General features: G+C 39.6%; 1 protein-coding gene across 1 annotated transcript in view; it reads right to left on the bottom strand.

The window, feature by feature from the left end:
* Positions 1-1,233: 1,233 nt before the first annotated feature.
* The window catches only part of pcsk5a (proprotein convertase subtilisin/kexin type 5a), a 46,055-nt gene continuing 26,202 nt past the window's right edge, over positions 1,234-21,086 (bottom strand). The window contains exons 27-37 of the mRNA XM_036581005.1: positions 19,856-20,056; positions 19,317-19,400; positions 18,704-18,902; positions 16,872-17,086; positions 16,239-16,481; positions 9,807-10,040; positions 8,696-8,870; positions 6,152-6,369; positions 3,861-3,961; positions 2,342-2,543; positions 1,234-1,776 (exon numbers count right to left, since the gene is read on the bottom strand). Coding sequence (XP_036436898.1) covers positions 1,304-1,776; positions 2,342-2,543; positions 3,861-3,961; positions 6,152-6,369; positions 8,696-8,870; positions 9,807-10,040; positions 16,239-16,481; positions 16,872-17,086; positions 18,704-18,902; positions 19,317-19,400; positions 19,856-20,056 — 2,345 coding nt within the window. The 3' untranslated portion in view covers positions 1,234-1,303. The remainder of the gene's footprint in view (positions 1,777-2,341; positions 2,544-3,860; positions 3,962-6,151; positions 6,370-8,695; positions 8,871-9,806; positions 10,041-16,238; positions 16,482-16,871; positions 17,087-18,703; positions 18,903-19,316; positions 19,401-19,855; positions 20,057-21,086) is intronic.

The raw sequence follows: 21,086 nt of genomic DNA, 5'->3' as shown, positions 1-21,086 counted from the left end.
AAACCTACAACTAACTGGCAGTGTGGCACTCTACATTAAGCGTTCAAGGGTCAAGCTATAAAAAGTTGGTATGCTGGTGGTCTTGGCCAACAGGTGTGAATCTCAATTTACAGAAAATAATTGCAATTTAAATCATAGTTGCAATGTTGGTCAGAACAATTGTAATTAGATATTTTGTTTAAATCATTTAGCCCTATTTTACTTAAGTATTATTTTGAACTACTTGCATTGTCAAAATTTAATCTTAACACTAAAGTTTTACTACGGTAAAACTTAAATACTCCTTACATTTTTATTTAGACTTTAAAAATTCAAATTTCAAAGGCCATGAAATGTAATTTTTTTGTTGCTGTGCATTTTAATTTACTGTTTTTTATTAAAACATCTAACCAAATGCATATCAGTGTTCAATGAAGCTGCCCACAACAGTGCCAATTTATTTATTTTTTTAAATTAGTAGCACCCATTAGTCACTGCATCACACACTACCAAAAAAGTAAACTTCTAACTTCATTTATTTAAACATTTACTTTTTACTTTTGTATTCTTGAGAATTTTAAATGTTTGTACGTTTTTACTTTAAAGTATATTTTGAATGCATACTTCCACTTTTTCTTGAGTAATATTTGAATACAGTAGCCGTACTTTTACGTAAGTACATTTTCTCTGTAATTTTTCTATCCCTGAAAGTTTAAGCAGTTTGTCTTACAGTCAATAATAAACTGAGAGCTATAAATCATAAAGCAGGAACAGCAAATTGTCACTGTGCACAAAAATGCATCTCCACAATAGTAACTTTACAGGAGAAGACAAAAATATTCTTAACTTTCAATGTAAATTAATGTAAAAAAATGTATTCCAAATAATTTGGAACATTTCTATTGGTCCATTCATCATGAAATTTGCACACAGTGTCAAGGACTGCTGCTTCAGGTCTTCAGATGATGTAAAATAAAAATCAGAAAAAAGTGGAGATACTTTTTTTGGACAGTGATGAAATTAAAAGGTGGTAAACGACAAAGCAGTTAAATCCATTGTCACCTGGTGTAGGTAAATCACTTGTAAACCAAACAACTTTTAAAGCTGCTAAGACACATTTGTCCCAATAGCTTAGTAAAACCTAACATATTGTTTTATTATAGACATTAAAGCCAGTTTTGACCTACATGGCATGCCACAAGTTCAGTAATTAGTAACTTGTCTTAGTGTCTTTATGGTGCAACTAGGGCCATGGCCATTTCACTATGAGTTTGCACCATGGCCCTAGTTACACCATTGTTGTGTGTCAGCAAATATTCTAAAATTATTTGAAATTATAGCTCTCGTCATCATACTCAAGCTCATCCTCCTGCTCCTCTCCCAGTTGCCCGTACCGGAACTTACGGTAAACTGTGCCATCCTGCCCCATGTACACAATATCTTCATCCTCATCATCCTCATCTTCTTCCTGATCTGCCCTCCCATCCCCAAGCTCCACCAGCTGCTCTTCGTGGAAATGTCCAGAACTAGAGCTAGCCTGGCGGCCATACGTGGAGGATGTTGATGTCATACCGCCATGATAGTTGTCTCTACCACTGCTGTGGCCCAGTTTTTCGTAACCCCGGGCGACCGCAGTGTCCGTCGTGGGCTGCTTGGAGGAGCGTTTGATGAGTACAACTACAGCAACCAGGCCCAGCACCAGCAGGATGGAGGTGGTGATAAAGAGTGCCAGGTTGCCTGGGTACTCCTCTTCTTCAAGGTTGTGTAAGGCGAAGTTTGAGCTGAGGACACACTCGCCTTGAAGACAAAAAAATTGGACGTGGTAGGCAGAGGGGATTAGTGACTAGGTGGAGAATGTAGGCTACTACAACAGAAATAAAGAATTCATGCATTGCAGTTGAATGGTGTCCAAGGCCAATCGAAAAATTGTAAATGCACATTACCTTATCTGTAGAAACAATGTACTGCCAAAATACATTTATTATACAAAATAATACATAGGCTATCTGGCAGTTTGTTTGCTGTATTTCATTTTGCATCTATAAAATATGCTGAAAGAAATCTGAAATGTGCCAATTTAATCTGGATTTTGTTCAAAAGCAGAGTATTTCAACTTTTATTTCTTGAAAACAATATAGAAAATGTAAAAGAAAGTGCATTATTCATCAGAGAAAAATGACAAGTGTAGTAGCAAAATAGATGTAAAATTTGTGTTGCAGTTGCAGAATCAAGAATAAGTTTTTGTGTTGGTATTTGGTGTTGTAGATATATGCTGATTCTATATTCTGATTCATATTGTATGATTTCTTTTACATTTACACTAATATCAGAAAAACTATTTCAGATGGATTTAAGTCATTACCTCTAGTTTGTGTGCAGTTACAGCACTCTTGTTGCTCTACACTAGTCTCTTCCTCCCCATGATCCTTACTCCTACAGCAAGGCAGACAACGCCCCTCAGTGGTTAGGATAAACTCTATGGGACAAATCGTGCAGTTGTGTGGCCCAGGTCCTTTACACTCCAAACACGACTCATCACAGGGTTTACAGTTATAGCTCTGCTCCTGTGGAGAGACAGTTAGGCCAGTAAGAAATATCTCCACAATTTTCCAGGCCTAGTCCTGGAGTTCCCTTTCACTGTTCATGTTTTACAGTTACAATTTATTTCATGAAGCATTTACTTTTTAGTTATTGAATGAATGTGTGTTAGAACTTAGGGAAACACCAAACAGTGCAGTTCATGGCTACTATATGATAAAAGTAGATGTAAAAAAAGCAGATGTACAGACCTGCAAGAATATCAAGACAAGAAGAAATTTAAAAAGTAACAACATATTTGATACTTGCACTGATAAATAACAAAGTATTCTAGAAGTGAATAACAGATATATGGAGCTTTATGCAGATGCACTACATGGCCAAAAGTATGTGGACACCCCATGTAATTATTGAGACCATTTTAGCCATACCCTTTGCTACCAGATGTGAAAAATCAAGCGTACAGCCAAGGAGTCGCCATAGTCAAACATTGGCAGTTGAATGGGTCCTACTGAAGAGTGTCTTTCAACATAGCACTGTCAGAGGATGGCACTTTTCTATCAAGTCTGTTTGTCAAAGTTCTGCCTTGCCAGAACTGCCCTGGTAAACTGTAAGTGCTATTATTGTGAAGCAGAAATGTCTAGGAGTGTCAACAGCTCAGCTGAAAAATGGTAGGCCACACAAGCTCACAGAATGAGACAAAAGTGCATTAAAATCTTCTGTCTTCAGTTGCATCTAGAAGCAAAGTCAGCACAAGAACTATTTTTGGGAGCTTCATAGATTAGGATTCCATTGCTGAGCAGCCATGCGCAAGCCTGAGATAACCATGCACAATGCCAAGCATTGACTGGAATAGTGTAAAGCACACCACTATTGTATTCTGGAGCAACTGAAACTCCTTCTCTTGAGAGATCTCAATGGATCTGGGTTTGGCAGATGCACAGTACCAACTATGAAGTTTGTTGGAGAAGGAATAATGGTTTGGGCTGTGCCTCTTAGTAAGAAATCTTAATGATACTGCACACTTTGTGGCAACAGTTTGGGGAAGGCCCTTTCCTGTTATAACAATGCCCCCATGCAAAAAGTGAGCTCCATAAAGAAGTGGTTTGCTGAGTTTGGTGTGGAAGAACTTGATTGGCCTGCACAGAGCCTTGACCTCAACCTTTGGGATGAATTGGAATGCTGACTTAATACAAGCAAAAACATGAAAAAGAAAAACACTGGCAAAATAATGAGAGCCAACTAACTTAAAACAGCAGCAAAGTTACTTCTTTCGCTTTGTGTACTTCTTCAGTATTTTGACTGTGAATCTTGGAATTTTCCAATGAGCTCTCAATGAGTACCTCAAATACAACGTACTCCCCCATGACACAGAGTGATTCACAGGCTCCCTCTGAGAGTGTGTGTCCAGGATGACATGAGCTGCAGTCCTCCACCCCTTTGCCTGCCAAATAGAGATACCAGAGACTAAATTCATGAAAAGTAGAGTTTAAAACAAACACACAGACTAAAAAGACAATTTTGCATCCTCGAGAGAGGAAAGAAATTAATTCGGGTGACCAGGGTCCTTTCTGTGTGGAGTTTGCATGTTTTCCCTGTGTCTGCGTAGGTTTCTTCCAGATGCTCCAGTTTCCTCCCACACTCCTCAGACACACAGTCAGGCAAATTAAAGATGCTAAATTGGCCCTAGGAGTGAGTGTGTGTTTGTGTGATGGACTGGAGACCTATCCAGGGTGTTACCTGCCTTCTGCCCAAACAGGGGATAGGCTCCAGCACCCCCCGCCACCCAGCACGATAAGCAGTTTAGATAATGTGTGTGTGTGTGTGTGTGTGTGTGTGTGTATGTGTGTGTGTGTGTGTGTGTGTATTTACAACCCCATTTCCAAAAAAGTTGGAATCCTGTGCAAAGTACAAATAAAAACAGAATGCAATTATGTGCAAATCATTTAAGCCCTATGTTTAATTGAAAACAGTACAAAGACAACATATCAAATGTTGAAACTGAAAAATGTTATTGTTTTTTGAAAAAAAACATGCCCATTTAGAATCTGATACCAGCAACATGTTTCAAAAAAGTTGGGACGGGGCAACAAAAGACTGGTAAATATTGTGTAATGCTAAAAAACACCTGGTGGAAAATCTCACAACTTATTGGGTTAATTTGCAACAGGTCAATAACATGAATGGGTATAAAAAGAGCATTTCAGGGAGATGGGGAGTAACAGTGGAGAGGGGTTCACCACTCTGTGTTAGACTACGCAGGCAAGTAGTGCAACAATTCAAGAATAACATTCCTCAATGTACAATAGCGAAGAACTTGGGGATTTCATCATCCACAGAGCATAGTGTCATTAAAAGAGAATCCAGAAAAATCTCTGTGTGCAAAGTACAAGGCCAAAAACCAATATTGTCTGGCTGTGATCTTTGGGCCCTCAGGAGGCACTGCATTGAAAACTGATATGATTCTGTAGTAGAAATTGCTGCATGGGCTCAGGAACACTTTTTAAAACCACTGTCTGTGAACACAGTTCATTGCTGCGTCCACAAATACAAGTTAAAACTCTACCATGCAAAGAAGAAACAAAATATAAACAGGATCCAGAAACACCACCGCCTTCTCTGAACCTGTGCTCATTTTAGATGGACTGAGGCAAAGTGGAAAAGTGTCCTGCAGTCCAACAAATCAAAATTTTCAGTTCTTTTTGGAAATCATGGATGCTGTATTCTCTGGGCTTAAGACCACAAACCTTGTTATCAGGATCCAGTTCAAAAGCCTTTATCCATGAAGGTATGGAGGTGCATTAGTGTACATGACATGGGTGACTTGCACATCTGTGAAGGCACCATTATTGCTGAACCATACATGCAGGTTTTGGAGCAATGTTTGCTGCCATTCAGACAACGTCTTTGTCAGGGAAGGCCTTGCTTATTTCAGCAAGATAATGCCGAACCACATTCTGCACGTATTACAACAGCATGGCTCCATAGTAAAAGAGTCCAGGTGCTGAACTGACCTGCCTGCAATCCCAGTCCCAACTTTTTTGGAATGTGTTGCATCAAATTCAAAACGGGCATATATTTTTCAAAAAACAATACAATTTCTCAGTTTCAACATTTGATATGTTGTCTTTGTATTATTTTGAATTAAATATAGGGTTTAAATGATTTCCACATCATTGAATTTTGTTTTTATTTACTTTTTACACAGTGTCCCAACTTTTTTGGAAATGGGGTTGTAAATAAAAATGCACATATTTCATTTATTTTCTATCTGCTGCATCTGTAGCATATGACTGGTGACCTTGTGTCACGTGTCACACTGTGGCTTCTGTTATAAGTGTATATTAATTTCATTTTTCCTGTTCTTTTCTAAGCACAGGAAAATTACTGTCTGTCTGTAATCATCCATATACTGCAGATGCACCACAAATAGAGATTATGTTGAAAATCGGTGAAGTAATCTTTTCATGCTCATTTCAGCCAATTAAGTTCAATAACTTTGTGCAACCAAATATTTAGCCTACCACAGTTTTTGATGTAGCCTGAAATTAGCAGATGTGTACAATAAATAGCACATGGTATTTTCTGAAGGGTTCTGAATGGGTTCCCCTTGCTTTATGAGAGGCCTCTGTACCTGTGCATATTTTGCAGGTGGGATGGCAGGGCTCACAGGTGCTGTGGAGTGTGTTGTGGTAGTGCTGCAACGGGCAAGAGGACACACAGCGGCCCTGCTTCTGCACAAACAGAAGCCCTTCTCTGCAGCTCACACACCCCTCAGTACCGCCTCGCATACACTCCGCGCAGCTCTCCTCACACCGCTCACACACCCTTGAGTCTGCATCTGTATAGTGACTTCAATAGAGATGTGGATTCATTTCTGTCATTCATACATATTTTTTCCTTATATTTTAATCATCAAAGATTCTGCAAAAATGAATGTATAATTTCTCCCATGCAGTGGAGAAAAGCCTTGATTTAGTTAAGTTCCAGTCAAAATGGAAAGTTACATATTTTTCAGCATGAGGAAAAAAGTGGAACACACATATTTAACAAAAAGAGACTGTTTTTCAAAGAAATCGTACTGTTTTTCCACACCTTCAGAGTTCTGTCTTAGAAGCTGATTGCATTTTCTGCTTCTCACGATCCAAGTAAATCCAAACACATTCACTGACGTTGGGGTCTGGACTGGCCAGTCCATTGTTCTGAGAAGCAGCTTCTTCATTTGATCAAATTTTCTTCCTTTTCGTCTATTTCCTTTTCTCAGTAAAATGCTCTTAACTGCTACAAATCCTTTCTGACCTATAGTACTGAGTTGCCTTTTCTCAGTGTAAGGAAGGACAGAAACACCTGTGATTTTTTTTAAAGATGTGAAGCAAAAATGGTGCTTAATTTTCTCCTCTCTCTCAAAGACAAAAGCTTTAAGTACTGTTTATCTGATGGCGACAGTTTTGGTGGTCTACCAGGTCTTGCATGGCTGTTAGGAGTCTCATTTGTCCTATATCTTTCAATAATCTTTGGAACTCCAGTTTTGGAAACAGCTGTTTTTCACTTATTTCCATTTGACTTTTCCCTTCCTGATGCATTTGGGTTATCTTATATTTAATATCCTCAGAAATATCTTTTGAAAAATGATTAAATTGCACTTATTTTGATTGGAAATTAAATTAAGTAGGTTGTTGACTTGCACAGTAATCAATTTTGCTCTTATGCTTTAACACTATTTTCTTAAAGAATTTACACCATATTTGAGAATGTCTAACATTTCCTGTAGGAATTCTGTGCTTTTGAACACAATTCAGAATGAACTGACAGAACTTTTAGTTTTCTCAATTTTTCACAGATGCAAATTGAGCTATAAACATATTGCACAGACAGTAGATGAAAGTATGCATTTGGAGAATACACTCTTCTTACAGAAAAAGTAATGTGCATGTCCAGCCGAGTGACAAATTAAAAGAAAAACCGACAACGTGCCTTAGTAAGGTGTAATCCACCGCAAGCCACAGAAGAGCTGCAGTGCACTTGGGCATAGATTCTACAAATGCAAACAGGTGGCAATGTTCTTTCTGGTGAGTAGCTTTCTCCATGCTCTCATTCCACAAGTACTATTCTTATTCAGTGTTTGCCAGACTGTGGACATTACACTGAACACTGACATTAACAATAATTAACATAATTAACATTAACATGAACAATGCCTCCCGGCCGGGTGACCAGGGTCCTTTCTGTGTGGAGTTTGCATGTTCTCCCCGTGTCTGCGTGGGTTTCCTCCGGGTACTCCGGTTTCCTCCCACAGTCCAAAGACATGCAGTCAGGCCAATTGGACATGCTAAAATTGCCCCTAGGTGTGAGTGAGTGTGTGAATCTGTCTGTCTGTCTGTCTGCCCTGCGATGAAATGGCGACCTGTCCAGGGTGTATCCTGCCTTCCACCCAATGACAGCTGGGTTAGGCTCCAGCACCCCACCGCGACCCAGAAGGATAAGCAGTTTAGATGATGTATGTATGTATGTATGAACAATGCCAGTGTAAGAGAGGCCTGCAAATCCTTAGATGATCTCCCAGAATATCATAAGCCTATCATAAGTCATTTTGTCGGATGACCACTCCTGGGAAGGGTGACAATGGTGTTGAATTTCCTTCATTTGTAAATCTTAGTTTGTAAGTCCAAACTAATTAGAAATTGTTTTGGAACCTCTTTTAACCTAATTTCTTTAGATATTTAGAAATCTCATTCCACTGAGACATGGCACGCACTAATAAATGTTTGGTAAAGACAGTGACGGTGAAGACTCAGGTTGATGTTTTTTTTAAATAGGGTAGTGCCAGCCACATTAACCTGCCTGTCATCCAATTGATTAAACCTCCTCATCCTAATTATTCCCTGTACTAAACTAAAAAAATCTAGTGGTTCATATATTTTTGCTAACAAAGACTTTTAATGTTGGATTGCTTTGTTTAATACATGGATGAAACACTATACAATGTTTTATTGGGTTCTCTTAATCTATTGTTATTAGATAAAGAGAACCCAATAAATACAAAGATTGACCATGTTTTAAGTAACAGTTATGTAGAAATCCACACTATGATGTGTTCACAAACTGTCAAGCAGCACTGTATTTTATTAAATACATAAACAATACACAGTCACATCTACACTGTGCTGTGTGTGCTCACCCAGGTCGGCAGGTCTCCACACATTCTTTGCCCTTTCTGTAGAGGTGAGTTCTGCAGCTCAGGCACTCATGACTATGGCGCCCCATGCAGCTCAGGCAGTTAGGATGGCATGACTCACACCGCTGTGTCTCCCCACTAAAGAAACCCATGGGACACTCCTCCACACACGTACCATCTGCAGGTACACAACAACAGCTATGTGTTAGCAGAGGGCAGTTCTGATCAGTGCTTCTAGCCTGACCCTTAAAGGTATCCCTCACAAACAAAACTGATTGGAAAGTGCCATAATAATAAAGATGTATTATCACTAGACTTGTCAAGACTCCCAAATGCAAAATTTTGGCTTACAATTAATTGTAATTGCAATTAATACTTTAACTGCCTTTTCTGAAATATGATTAAATTATATTGGATAATAATAGCTGACTACTACAACTGTGTATAACAATTGTGGTTATTTATACTGACAGTTATCATTATAATTATATTATTAATTGCAATCAGGTTTTTATGTGACAGGCTTAATTATCATTATGTTACCAAAAATATCTTCTGATTAGAAACCATTTATCATGATTGCATTTAAACACTGTCAAAGTATCTCTGACAATCTCATATCTCTAAAAAATGAACTTTATAGGAGAAGGAAAAAAAATCTTATTTTTTTTATTTATTGTATGATAACAACACTTTAATCCAGGTAATTTTGGATCATTTTTATGGGTCCATTTATCATGAAATGTTCATAAGGGCAGCTGGTGTTTTCAAATGCTGTAAAGTTATGAGATTTTGATATGAAAGCAGTGATATGCTCATTGAAACCTTCCAGTTTTCATTTATCATTGGCAAGTTATTTTTTAGGCAATTTTCAAGTAAATGGGAAAGTATGCTATATCACACATGAGTGTGTCTACACTGCAGGATACACTGAGGCCATATGGTATCCACTGGCATGTGCACAGTGCTTGCATTGTTTACAGAAGGCAATTTGTGTGCCTTTGCTGTTTTAATCTGTGGACTTTTTTCACTTTAATTTTAAAAACACAGTTTTGCTACATATGTGACTTTATATCATAGTAGGCCAAACTATTATTCTTCCTCTCTCACTCACTGAGCAGGTAGTGATCTGGGTAGCAGCTGAGGCACTGAATGTGGTCCGGACCGGAACATTGATGGCAGTGCTTGTGGCACAGTCGGCACTCGCCCTCATGGTCGCTGTAGTGGTGCGATGGGCAGGTGGTGGGCGTGGCACAGCGCCCATGGATGTCTGTCATCAAGCCATCTGTGCAGCTGGAGCAGTCTGTGTCCAGTGGACCAGAACAGGTCCGACAGGTGCTATGACACACTGGAGAACACCAGTAACATAGAAATTGAGGTTGAAGACGTCTAAATATGGTCAATAATACAGCACTGCTTCATGATGCAAGTACTATTTTGACAACCAAAGACACTAGGCTGTAACTCCCAATCAAATACACCCAATCAAAATTTCCAGCCTTGCCCAGACTTGCAGACTTGTGGATTTAATATAAGGAGTACCAAGAAAGTACACAGGGCCGTAGGACTGTCTAATTTTGCCATGCATACAGTTCTGTGTTTTGTGTATTGTGTAAACTTCCACAGAATCTGCTTGAGATGCAGACTTCAGCAGATTTAGCTTGTGGAATTACCTTGAACAGATGTGATGATATAAATGAAATGGGAGCTGTTCCAAAAAATAAAATTACAGACAAACAAATAAGGTCTTCCAATGTAAGTATTGCATAAGTCATGTGCACACTTTCAAACAAAACAAGTCAAGTTAAAGCTCCCATTAGTGCTTTTTTATACACTCTGCATTTAATACTTTATACAGCCTCCCTTTGCCAATAACACAGCACTTGGTCTTCTCTTACAACATCTTTTAAAGTTGGAGAATACAGAGAAGGGAATTTGAGACCATACCTCTAAACAGAATTTCTCCAAATTGCCTAGAGCTTTAGGTTCTCTCCTGTGCACTCTCCTCTTTAGTTCACCCTACAGGTTTTCTATGGACTTTAGATCAGGTGACAAGAAGCTTGATTTTGTGTTTAGTAAACCATTATTGTGTTGATCTGGACGTATGTTTCGGATCATTGTCCTGCTGGAAGATCCAATGATGACCCATTTTTAGGTTCTTGGCAGAGGCAGTGTTACGTCCAACGACGTATTGTTTACATGTCTTTTTTTTCTCTCCTCTCTTGCACAAGCTTCCGCTCTCATCAGCTTCTTGCTCTCCTGTCTATCATAGCCGTCAGGCGTTGCTGCTGAGGGAGGTGTAATGATACAACACAGTAATGGCTGTGCTGAGATCAGGGCAAGAGCTTATAAGCCTGGTGACCGGTTTCCTCAAGGCTCCACCTCCTTCCTTTGATGTTGTCGCCAGACCAGCCAGACCAAGAAGTTCCAACGCAAAGTAGTTGGGCCTACTCTCTGTGTAGTTGCTAGTCTATTGTGTTGTGTTAATCTGTCCACTGCGGTGGTATGTGAAGCCTTTTCTTAAAAGACTTAGACTTCTAAATTGGAAGGCGTAGGGGGTGTAGCCTTATTTTCTTTGTTTTTGTTGAGGGAGTTAGGTTATGTTTTCGTATTTTTGTTTCTTTTATTTTGTTTAGGTAAGTTAGTTGATTTGGATAGGTATAATGTTCTTTGTTCTTTTGGCTGAGACCACCCCTGAAGCTTTAGCTTCCACATTCCATAATAAAACTCATGAGACTAGTAATATGTGTTTGAGTGTGACTGGTCTGGCGGGTTGGTAATGGGAAGTTGGGGGAGACACTTTTATGTTGCGGCCTACCCTAGACAGGTCATAACAGGCAGATAGATTTTGATTTAAAATGTCCATGATGCCACGTACCCTAACAAGGCTCCCAGAGTGTTTAGAAGAAAAACAGCCCCACAGCATCACAGAAGCTCTACCATACGTAACAGTGGGCATCAAGTTCTTTTCAGTGTAGTCATCCTTCTTTTTAAACCAAACCCACCTTAAGAGTTTGTTGCCAAAAAGCTAAAAGTTTAGTTTCGTCTGACCACAGAACATGATTCCAGTCAAAGTCCCAGTATCGTTTAGCAAACTCCAGGTGTTTGTGGTAAAATGACACTACTTTTTTCTATAACTCTCCAACAGTGATCCTTGGGGTTTTTTTTACCTCTCCTGCCATCCTCCTTACTGTGCATGGGAGTAAGACAAATTTGGGTTCTTGTCCAGGTAAGTTTGTCACAGTTCCAGTTGATTGGAACTTTTTAATTATGGCCCTAACTGTAGATATGAACATATATAATGTTGGATTAACATGGACTACTGCTTGAATTTCCTAATGTAACTCACCTAAAGTGAGGGTTTATTTTCATTTCATGTTTTGTACTACACTCAAAGTAGAGTAGTTGCAGTTCCTGTAGACGGCGCTTTAAGATAGTCTGAGCCAGCTCGGAAAGCCGGTCCAAACCAGTTTTAGAAAAAAAAAATAAATAAATAAAAACAAACGAAACCACAAAACCACTTGCAGCTTAGCTTCGGATTCACTACTCTTAAGGGCATTGAATGTATTGACCTAGAGTATGAATTTGCAGATATTAAGACTAGAACTGAGCCATATTTTACTTCTTTCACTCTGTAAAGGTGAAATTACATTACATTTTTGGGATTTACAGGATATTACAGGAGGTTTGTCAGAGATCATTCTAAAATTGCTAAACCTCTCAATGACCTGACTGCTGGCTATATTCCACCAAAGTCACGAGCCTCCAAACTAGCTTCCACTTCTGATCTCAAGAAGCCTTTTGATGGAAAGTGGACACACCAATGTGATGATGCTTTTCACACGCTCATTGAGAAATTAACTACTGCCCCTGTTTTAGGGTTTGCCAACCCTTGGCTACCCTACATTCTGCATACCAATGCCAGTCTCCACGGACTTGGTGCAGCCCCGTACCAAGAGCAAGATGGTCACATGCGGGTAATTGCATATGCGAGCAGAGGATTGTCCAAATGTGAACAACGTTACCCAACACATAAGCTAGAATTTTTAGCATTAAAGTGGGCTGTAACAGACAAATTCTTCGATTACCTGTATGGAGCTGAATTCACTGTCATGAAAGACAATAATCTGTTGACATACATACTTCTGCCAAACTGGATGCAGCAGGACATCGTTGGCTTGCTGCTTTGTCTAATTTCAATTTTATTATACAGTACAGCACAGCAAGAAAAACCAAGATGCAGACGTTCTCTCTAGACGACCGCATGAGCTGTCAGACGCTGATTCCGGTACTACAGCTGAAGATGATCGCATTCATCAGTTAATTTCCAGATTCCCGAAGAAAGAGGGTGATTCCTTGTTTCCAAAAGATGCTGTGAGAGTTATATGTCAAAATCACCAGCTCTCTGGAGTTACCTGCCTTGAAGAAAGCCTTAGCCTACCTGCTGCTGTTGAATGCTTAGCCACTGAAACCAGTGCAATCCCAGATGAACTCTCTCATGCTGATCTACTCCCTGGTTCTAATACTCTTCCTAGGATGTCACAACAGGATTGGGCTGCAGAGCAGGCAAATAATCTGATCCTCAGCAGAGTCATCAACATTCTTAATACTGGTAAACAACTGTCTTATCGTGTTAGGCAACAAGAGGAGAGAGAAGTTCAGCTCATGCTTAGAATAACAGAACAGCTTGTTATCATCAATAGAGTTCTCTACAGAAAGCGCATGATTAGAGGCGAACCTTTCTATCAGCTTGTTCTCCCTCGCAAATACAGGGAAATCGCTTTGGAAAGTCTTCATGATCTGGTAGGTCATATGGGGTTGGAACAGACATTAGATTTAGTCCGATCACGTTTTTATTGGCCGAGAATGTCCATGGATGTGGATCAGAAAATAAAGACGTGAGAGATGCGTCAGACGAAAGTCCAGGGCTAAGAAAACATCTCCCTTGGTGAACATAAAGACCACCAGACCATTAGAGTTAGTCAGCATGGACTATCTGTCTTTAGAGCCCGATGGTAAAGGCACTAAAAACATTTTGGTCATCACTGACCATTTCATGAAATACGCCGTTGCAGTTCCATCGGCTGATCAGAAAGCAAAAACAGTTGCCAAAATACTGTGGAATAATATCTTGCATTATAGCATACCTGAGTGTCTTCATAGTGACCAAGGTCATGATTTTGAGTCTGCTGTAATCAAGGACCTTTGTCTCTTGTTGGGAATAAAGAAGATGAGAACAACTCATTACCACCCACGTGGAAATCCCGTGGAATGCATCAATCGTACTCTACTTGAAATGCTGGGAATGCTTTAAGAAGAAGATAAGGTGAAGTGGCGTGAACATGTCCAGCCATTAGTCCATGCATATAATTGTACTAAAAATGACACAACAGGTTTTTCTCCTTATCAGTTAATGTTTGGGAGACAGCCTAGCCTTCCCATTGATGTGGCGTTTGGCCTAAGACTGGAGGGACAGAAGCACACAACTCATACAGACTGTCAGAAAGCTCCATGAAAATTTACAGGAAAGCTACAAACTTGCTACCAAGCATAGTGAAAAGATAGCTCTTCGCAACAAGCAAAGATATGATTTGTGAGTCAGAGAGTCCATTCTGGAAGCTGGAGATTCTAGTAAAGAACGTTGGAGTGAGAGGGAAGCACAAATAGCAGGCCGATGGAGCAAGACCATTTATGAAGTTAATAAGCAAATTGATGATTCTCCAGTTTATGTGGTGAAGCCCTTCTCTTCAGATGGACCAGAAAGAACACTCCATCATGAATTGCTCCTACCTTGTGGATTCCTGGTCTCAAAAGCCTCCACTGAAGAAAATGACAAAGTCAAAGAAAAAAAATGAGACATCTAGTCCAGAGACCATTTTGGAAAATTTGATGGAGGAGGATGCTGAATCAGCTTATGAAAATGATGGAGGAGTGGAATACAGCTGTCCTTATACCACTAAAGAGGTCTTGTACCCAACTGTAACAATTGTTCGAGATGCATTTTATTCAAGAGCAGAAGACAAAAGTCACCATCAGCTGAGCTTAAATCCCAATGCCACACCATTCCAGCCTTCTGTGCTGCCTGAGGAGGAAAGAGCAGATAAAGAAGTTGAATGCTTACCTGGAAGTAGTGAAACCTTGAAGAGTACAGACAAACAGTTACCTGTTGAAATGGAGGATTCTGTAGTCAAAGACATCCACTGTGATGAGTCTTCACAAAAGACAAAAACCAAAGACACAAGACCCGGAAGAGTTGAACGATGTAACAGCTGAGGACAGTTTGATAAACGATGTAACCACTGAATCTGTGGAAGGAAAGACAGACAATGTGAGAGACGAACATGATGAATCCATAGATGACGACAAGAATTTACAGGATGCAGCTGAAGATGGGATGGAGAGTAGAAGTCAATCTGTTGAGATTCCACATGACACAGCTGAAGATGGGATGGAGAGTAGAAGTCAATCTGTTGAGATTCCACACGACACAGAACCACCTGACAGATTAACTTACAAATCTTTAGGAAATCCTCTGATTCTTGTTATGCACTCGATCTTTGGTGGTTTAGAGAAACCTTTTTAAAAGCGCTTGAGGTTGAAGATGCCCCTGATATTAGACAGTATACCCTGAACAGCTCAGAAGTTGTGTAAGGCAAGTTTTGCTGCATGACTCAAACATACTTTAAGGGTTCTACATGCAGAGATGCATGCAGGTTCGGGGGGGGGGCGGATGTAACCCACCTAAAGTGAGGGTTTATTTTCATTTCATGTTTTGTACTACACTCAAAGTAGAGTAGTTGCAGTTCCTGCAAATTCATGTAGAGGGCGCTTTAAGATTAAGTCTTTTAAGTCTGAGCCAGCTCGGAAAGCCGGTCCAAACCAGTTTTAGACGATACCACAAAACCATTTGCAGCTTAGCTTCGGATTCACTACTTTTAAGAGCAATATTTGCAGATATTAGAAGTGAGCCATATTTTACTTCTTTCACTCTGTAAAGGTGAAATTATCCATCAAGGTCTTTTGCTGTCGATTATTTCTCCTTTTGAGATTAAGCTAATCAGGTAGGTGAATTTCTAAGAACCCTTTTTACTCGTCTTTACCAGTAATTGTGGAAGGGACTGTATGTATCTTAACAAAGACCTGGATGCGGTTTTAGAGAAGTTTTGGGAATGTTTGTATGGAAAAGGTTTGGATGACTATGAGTTTGTGAGCAACCTTAAGCAAAATTTGGACACCAAACATCTTGGCTGAGCAACTACATCTAGAGTAAATGGAATATTGTATAAGTTAGATTTTGAAAACTTTCAATACATATAATGGCAATGTTGAGTGTAAATCTCAAATATGAAACTGAAATATCTATAACAGGCATATCTGTAAAGATTACTACAGCTACATTTTGTGTTAATGTACATCACAAAATGATATCATTAATATCAGGATATTTCAAATTAAGCCATAGGACATGTAAAGAGGGGATGGCAGTTTTTTTTTATTTTTCTGGCGCCTCTCAGACTGAGCCCAGGCTTTGTGTGTTTATACTCACCCATGCACTGCCCAGACCTGCTGTCCATGAAAGTATGTGAAGGGCAGGGCGAGACACATGCTCTGTTGTGGAGGGTGCTGACTGGATCGGTGCAGGTGACACAGTCATTTGGCCCTGGCCCGTCACACTGTTCACAGTCTGAGTGACAATGCACACATATTCCTTGCTCTGTGTTCTCAAAAAAACCACCAGGGCACACTGTTACACACTCCCCTTCATGCATGAAAGCAACATCCTCGCACTCTGCACATGTGGAAGGGGAGAGAGGGAGAAAGAGAAAGGTATCAGCCTCATCCCTACTGTTCTCACTTGATCAACTCCTTAGTTTAAATCTAAGTTTAAATATTTTTTTTTTCTTTTTGTATTTTATATTTTTCTTGAACAACTATAACTTCAATATAAAATATTCAAAATGGATGTTTTTGCAGCTAAATTTCCATATATTGACCATTGTACCTATACAGTAAAAAGGTAATTGAAATAAATTGTGTGTGTGTGAGAGAGAAAGAATGAGACAGTCACACAGACAGAGAGAGAGATAGAGAGGCGTCCCTTAGAATTGCTTTTCCTTTGACAAATACTGTCAAATTTAGACAATATAGATTAGCAATCCCTGTTGTGTCACTTACTTACTTGTACAATGGCCTTCCTCCGAGCACAGTAGACAGGCCTGTGGGCACTGCACACACTCGCCTCCTCGTGCAGTGTGTGCAGGGGGACATGATGACACACACTGGTGTTTGTGAAGCAGTAAGTTCCCCTGACAGCTAAGACAGTGCGTGGCATTGCGCTCACATGATCCACAGCCTGGTACACAGCTCTTGCACACGAGTCCTGCAGGATAGCCTCTGTAAGAGTGCACACATATGAAGCGCCGCTTAGGCCAAAATTCTAACTCTCACACTTACTAACATACTTCTCACACTCACTATCAAACTCTCTCACACTCACTATCAAACCTCTCACACTCACGATCAAACACTCTCACACTCACTATTAAACTCTCACACACACTATCAAACCCTCTCACACTCGCTATCAAACTCTCTCACACTCATTATCAAACTCTCACATTCGCTATCAAACTCTCGCACACTCATTATCAAACTCTCACATTCGCTATCAAACTCTCTCATTAAACTCTAAGGCGTTGTTGATAGTAAACGTTAGAGAGTTTGACAGAGAGTGAGAGAGAGCTTGATAGAGCGTATGAGAGAACTTGATGGTCATATTTTTTGATTGGCCTAGAGAGTTATCATTTAAATTAGCAGTTTGATTCGTTCATAGTCAAATATGCCCACCCCTCAAATGCGGTAGTTCACTCTTAAAAAGAGATGGTTCTTCAAGGATCCTTTAGTAAAGGCAGTGGTTCTATATAAAATTGTTTGCCTTATTAAATAGCTCTTTGCATTGTAAAATGGTTCTTCAGATTGATAGACAATGTGTTGTAGATGGTTCTACAAATGACCGAAGTCTTTTTGGTGCTATAGCGGTCCATGTATCTTTGGATCATGACCATCAAGTTCTCTCATACACTCTGTCAAGCTCTCGCTCACTATCAAGAACGCCTTACAGTTTAATAGCGAGTGTGAGAGTGTGAGAATCAGATCAGGCCAGTCAGCTTAAACAACGACAACGTGACAGAATCACTGTCTAGAGTTTATGAAGAACCTGTATTAGACTAGATTTATATCAAAGCTATTCACGACCGTTTACCTCCAAAACAGCAGCTAAACTACGCTGTATTTAGCTACAGGTAAACTGTAGGCTGTGGGTGACACCTGTTAACTACAGTGTCTGACAGGCACTTGTAATAAAATAAATGTTGTAATAAAAAGATTTCAAGTTTCATAAACAGAAGCATTATAAAAGAAAGAAGAAAACCGTGAACATGGTAGCTTGGATCGGCTAGCTCAGCTAACCCTGCCTCAGACTGGAGTCGAGTTGTGAAAGCGGATCTCAGCAGGTTTCACGTTTGGCCGCTGATACTAACACCGTTTTCTTTTGTTCATGTGATAATGAATACAGATGATTGTTTGGATGCAGTCTGTTCCTCATGTGTGCTGGTTCAGTTCTCCTCTTTCCTTCTCCACTAAACTGGACATCTCTGTAGTGTTTTTCCTACCGGAGCTGCTGTTTTTTGATGGTGAATCTTTTAAATTTAACCGCACTTTGTATGTATTGGTTTCTGTACAAGCCAAGTACAAAATATGCAATTTTAGGCCCAATTTTATAGTCACATACAAATTTTTGGGATCTGGGTCAAAATCCCTAGCTTGGCAACACACGCCTATGACAACTGCTCTTGTAGTGAGAACAGCTCTTCAATGATTTGGATCATAAACAGCTCTTGGACCAATCAGGAATAGCTTCATAACAATCAAGGGCAGCCTTTTGATGGAGGTATACAACTCAAGCCCTTTTTGGGTCACTTTTTTTGTTTGTGATGTTTGTGATGTTCTAACCTGGAGCACTGGTGAACACACTGTCCATTCTGTAGGTAGAGGATGCTCTTGCGAGTTGAAAGGCAACGAGTGCAGCGCTGCTCATCCTGGCACAGGGCACAGCCCTGAGGACATGCCTCGCACTGTCCAGTCTCCTTACTGCCAAAGCTGCCCACCGGGCATCGTGTCACACATAGCTGCTCCACGGTTAGATACCTACCTGAAACACAAGCATGCAATTTGAAAATATAGCTGAAATATTGTTAGGTTAGTCCTACAGTGTTTGAAAATATCTCAAAAGGGGTGGATGATATGAACTCACCACAATATTTTGCACTATCCAATCTTTATCACTATCTACTTTGCTATCACATTATTTTGATGAACAAGAATGAAAAAGGGTTGTATAGATACCACACAGTATCGAAACCACAAAGCATGTGCATGCTACAAAGTGACGTGTGTATTCACCCTGGTAGATGGAACTTAACAACAACTTGTGGGTTGCCAAGCAGCAGTAAAAATGCCAAGTAAAAAAATCTGTCATTTTTTGTCTGTTCACTGAGGAACTTTACATAGCATGCAGACAGGCAGAAAGAAATGGAGAGATCAAGTCAAACTCATTTACTCAGACCTGTGATGCAGGTGCTGCACTGATTCTTTTGCTTGCCCCTGCACATCTCACACGAGGGATGGCATGCCTCACACTCACCATCGTCTAAATGCACATGAAAAAGGCTGATTGAGAAGTCTTATTCAGAGCATTCTGCTTTTCAATCTGTTCTGTGTTTTCACTAACAGACATGTACAAGATACACTACAGAACATGGTAGATATTGCAAGCAGATTTACTGGAAGTAAACAGAAATGAACCAACCTGAACCATCTCATTCCAAGCAAATACTCAAATGACAAAGCATGTATCATAAAAACTTGAATTATTGTGATTTTACATTTACTTAGTGATGTCCTGTATAATGATTCCTTAAGGTACTCTTGTGCACCTTTGCTATAAAATCTTGTTAGTCATGTTGTAAATCTATGGTATAAATAGAAACAGACTATCGATTTTCAGAATTTTTTATTATGACTACATTGGTCATTAACTTCAGAAATTTCTTTAACTTTTGCAACTCAAGATATCATAAGATATGAGCAGTGAACGGTGCTTACCAGAGAGGTAGGTTTTAGCAGGGCAGATGTCTTGCTCTGACACACACTCTCCACTGGCCAGGACCAGGCCTTCACTGCAGCTGACACAACCACTGTCTCCTGGTCCACTGCATGTCTGGCAGCCTGTGTGACACTCCTCACACTCCTGAGTGTCCTCGTCACCGTAAAAACCCTCTGGACACTCTTGCACACACATCCCATCTGCAGAAAAACACCCATTTTAATGACCATTATTTTCAGCAAGGTTGTCACTGGTCTACTAAAACGTCTTCCAAAGAAAGAAACAATAAACATACTGCTCACTATTTGTACACTCTCTCTCTCTGTCTGTCTCTCTCTGTACATTCACATAAACATGTGACCATCACAGCAGGATTTTAAATTATAATCTTTTCTCAAATAAAACACCTATCTAAAGTCTGTAATCAACCAGACACTGATTACAATGATAGGTTAAAAAGAGCAGATCCGTTGTGATGTTTGTTCACATAATTCCTTTTCCTACAAAAGAGTTTTAGGCTGTTCACTATAGGTCTAGATCACGTGTTACGCTCCAGTCCTCGTAGGCCAAAACACTGCAGACTTCTGCAAACTGCCTAATTAAAAACACCTGATTCAGCTCATCAGCTAATGAGCTAGGACTTCATGAACTAAATTCAGAGTGTTAGACGAGAGTAATCGCTAATCTTGAAGCACTTTGGCCTGGAAGGTTCCCAGTTTGACACGCCTGGTCTAGATTTTCTATAATATTCCAATATTGCTGATTTACAGCACATTAAGATCCAAAATATGAGTTCTTGGTTTCACAAGGACACCATTCATCAACAAATTTGAACATTTCTTGTAGAGTCCCATAAGGTTCAGTTGTAGGGCCTTCAATTTTCTCTTTGTACATTTTACCTCTAAATAATATCATTAATAAACTCAATATCAAAATAATATCATAAATAATAAATAATATCATTAATAAACAAATCAATTTTCATAACTAAGCTGATGACACACAATTATACAATACCTTTCCTTTAGAAAATTAAGACTGTATTGATAGGCTTATGGGTTGTGTCTCAGAAATTTCTTAGTGGTTGTCACAAAGGTTTCTACAACTAAATCCAGAAAAAAATTAAATTTTAATTCTTGGAACTAAAACTCAGAGAAAGCTGCTTTATGGGAAGCAAGGCTCTTTTGCTTCATATATCAAACCTGAAATACAAAACCTGGGTGTAATTCT

Source organism: Colossoma macropomum, unplaced genomic scaffold (assembly GCF_904425465.1).
Source record: "Colossoma macropomum unplaced genomic scaffold, Colossoma_macropomum, whole genome shotgun sequence".
Lineage (NCBI taxonomy): Eukaryota > Metazoa > Chordata > Actinopteri > Characiformes > Serrasalmidae > Colossoma > Colossoma macropomum.
This window is presented reverse-complemented; position numbering and strand designations above follow the sequence as displayed.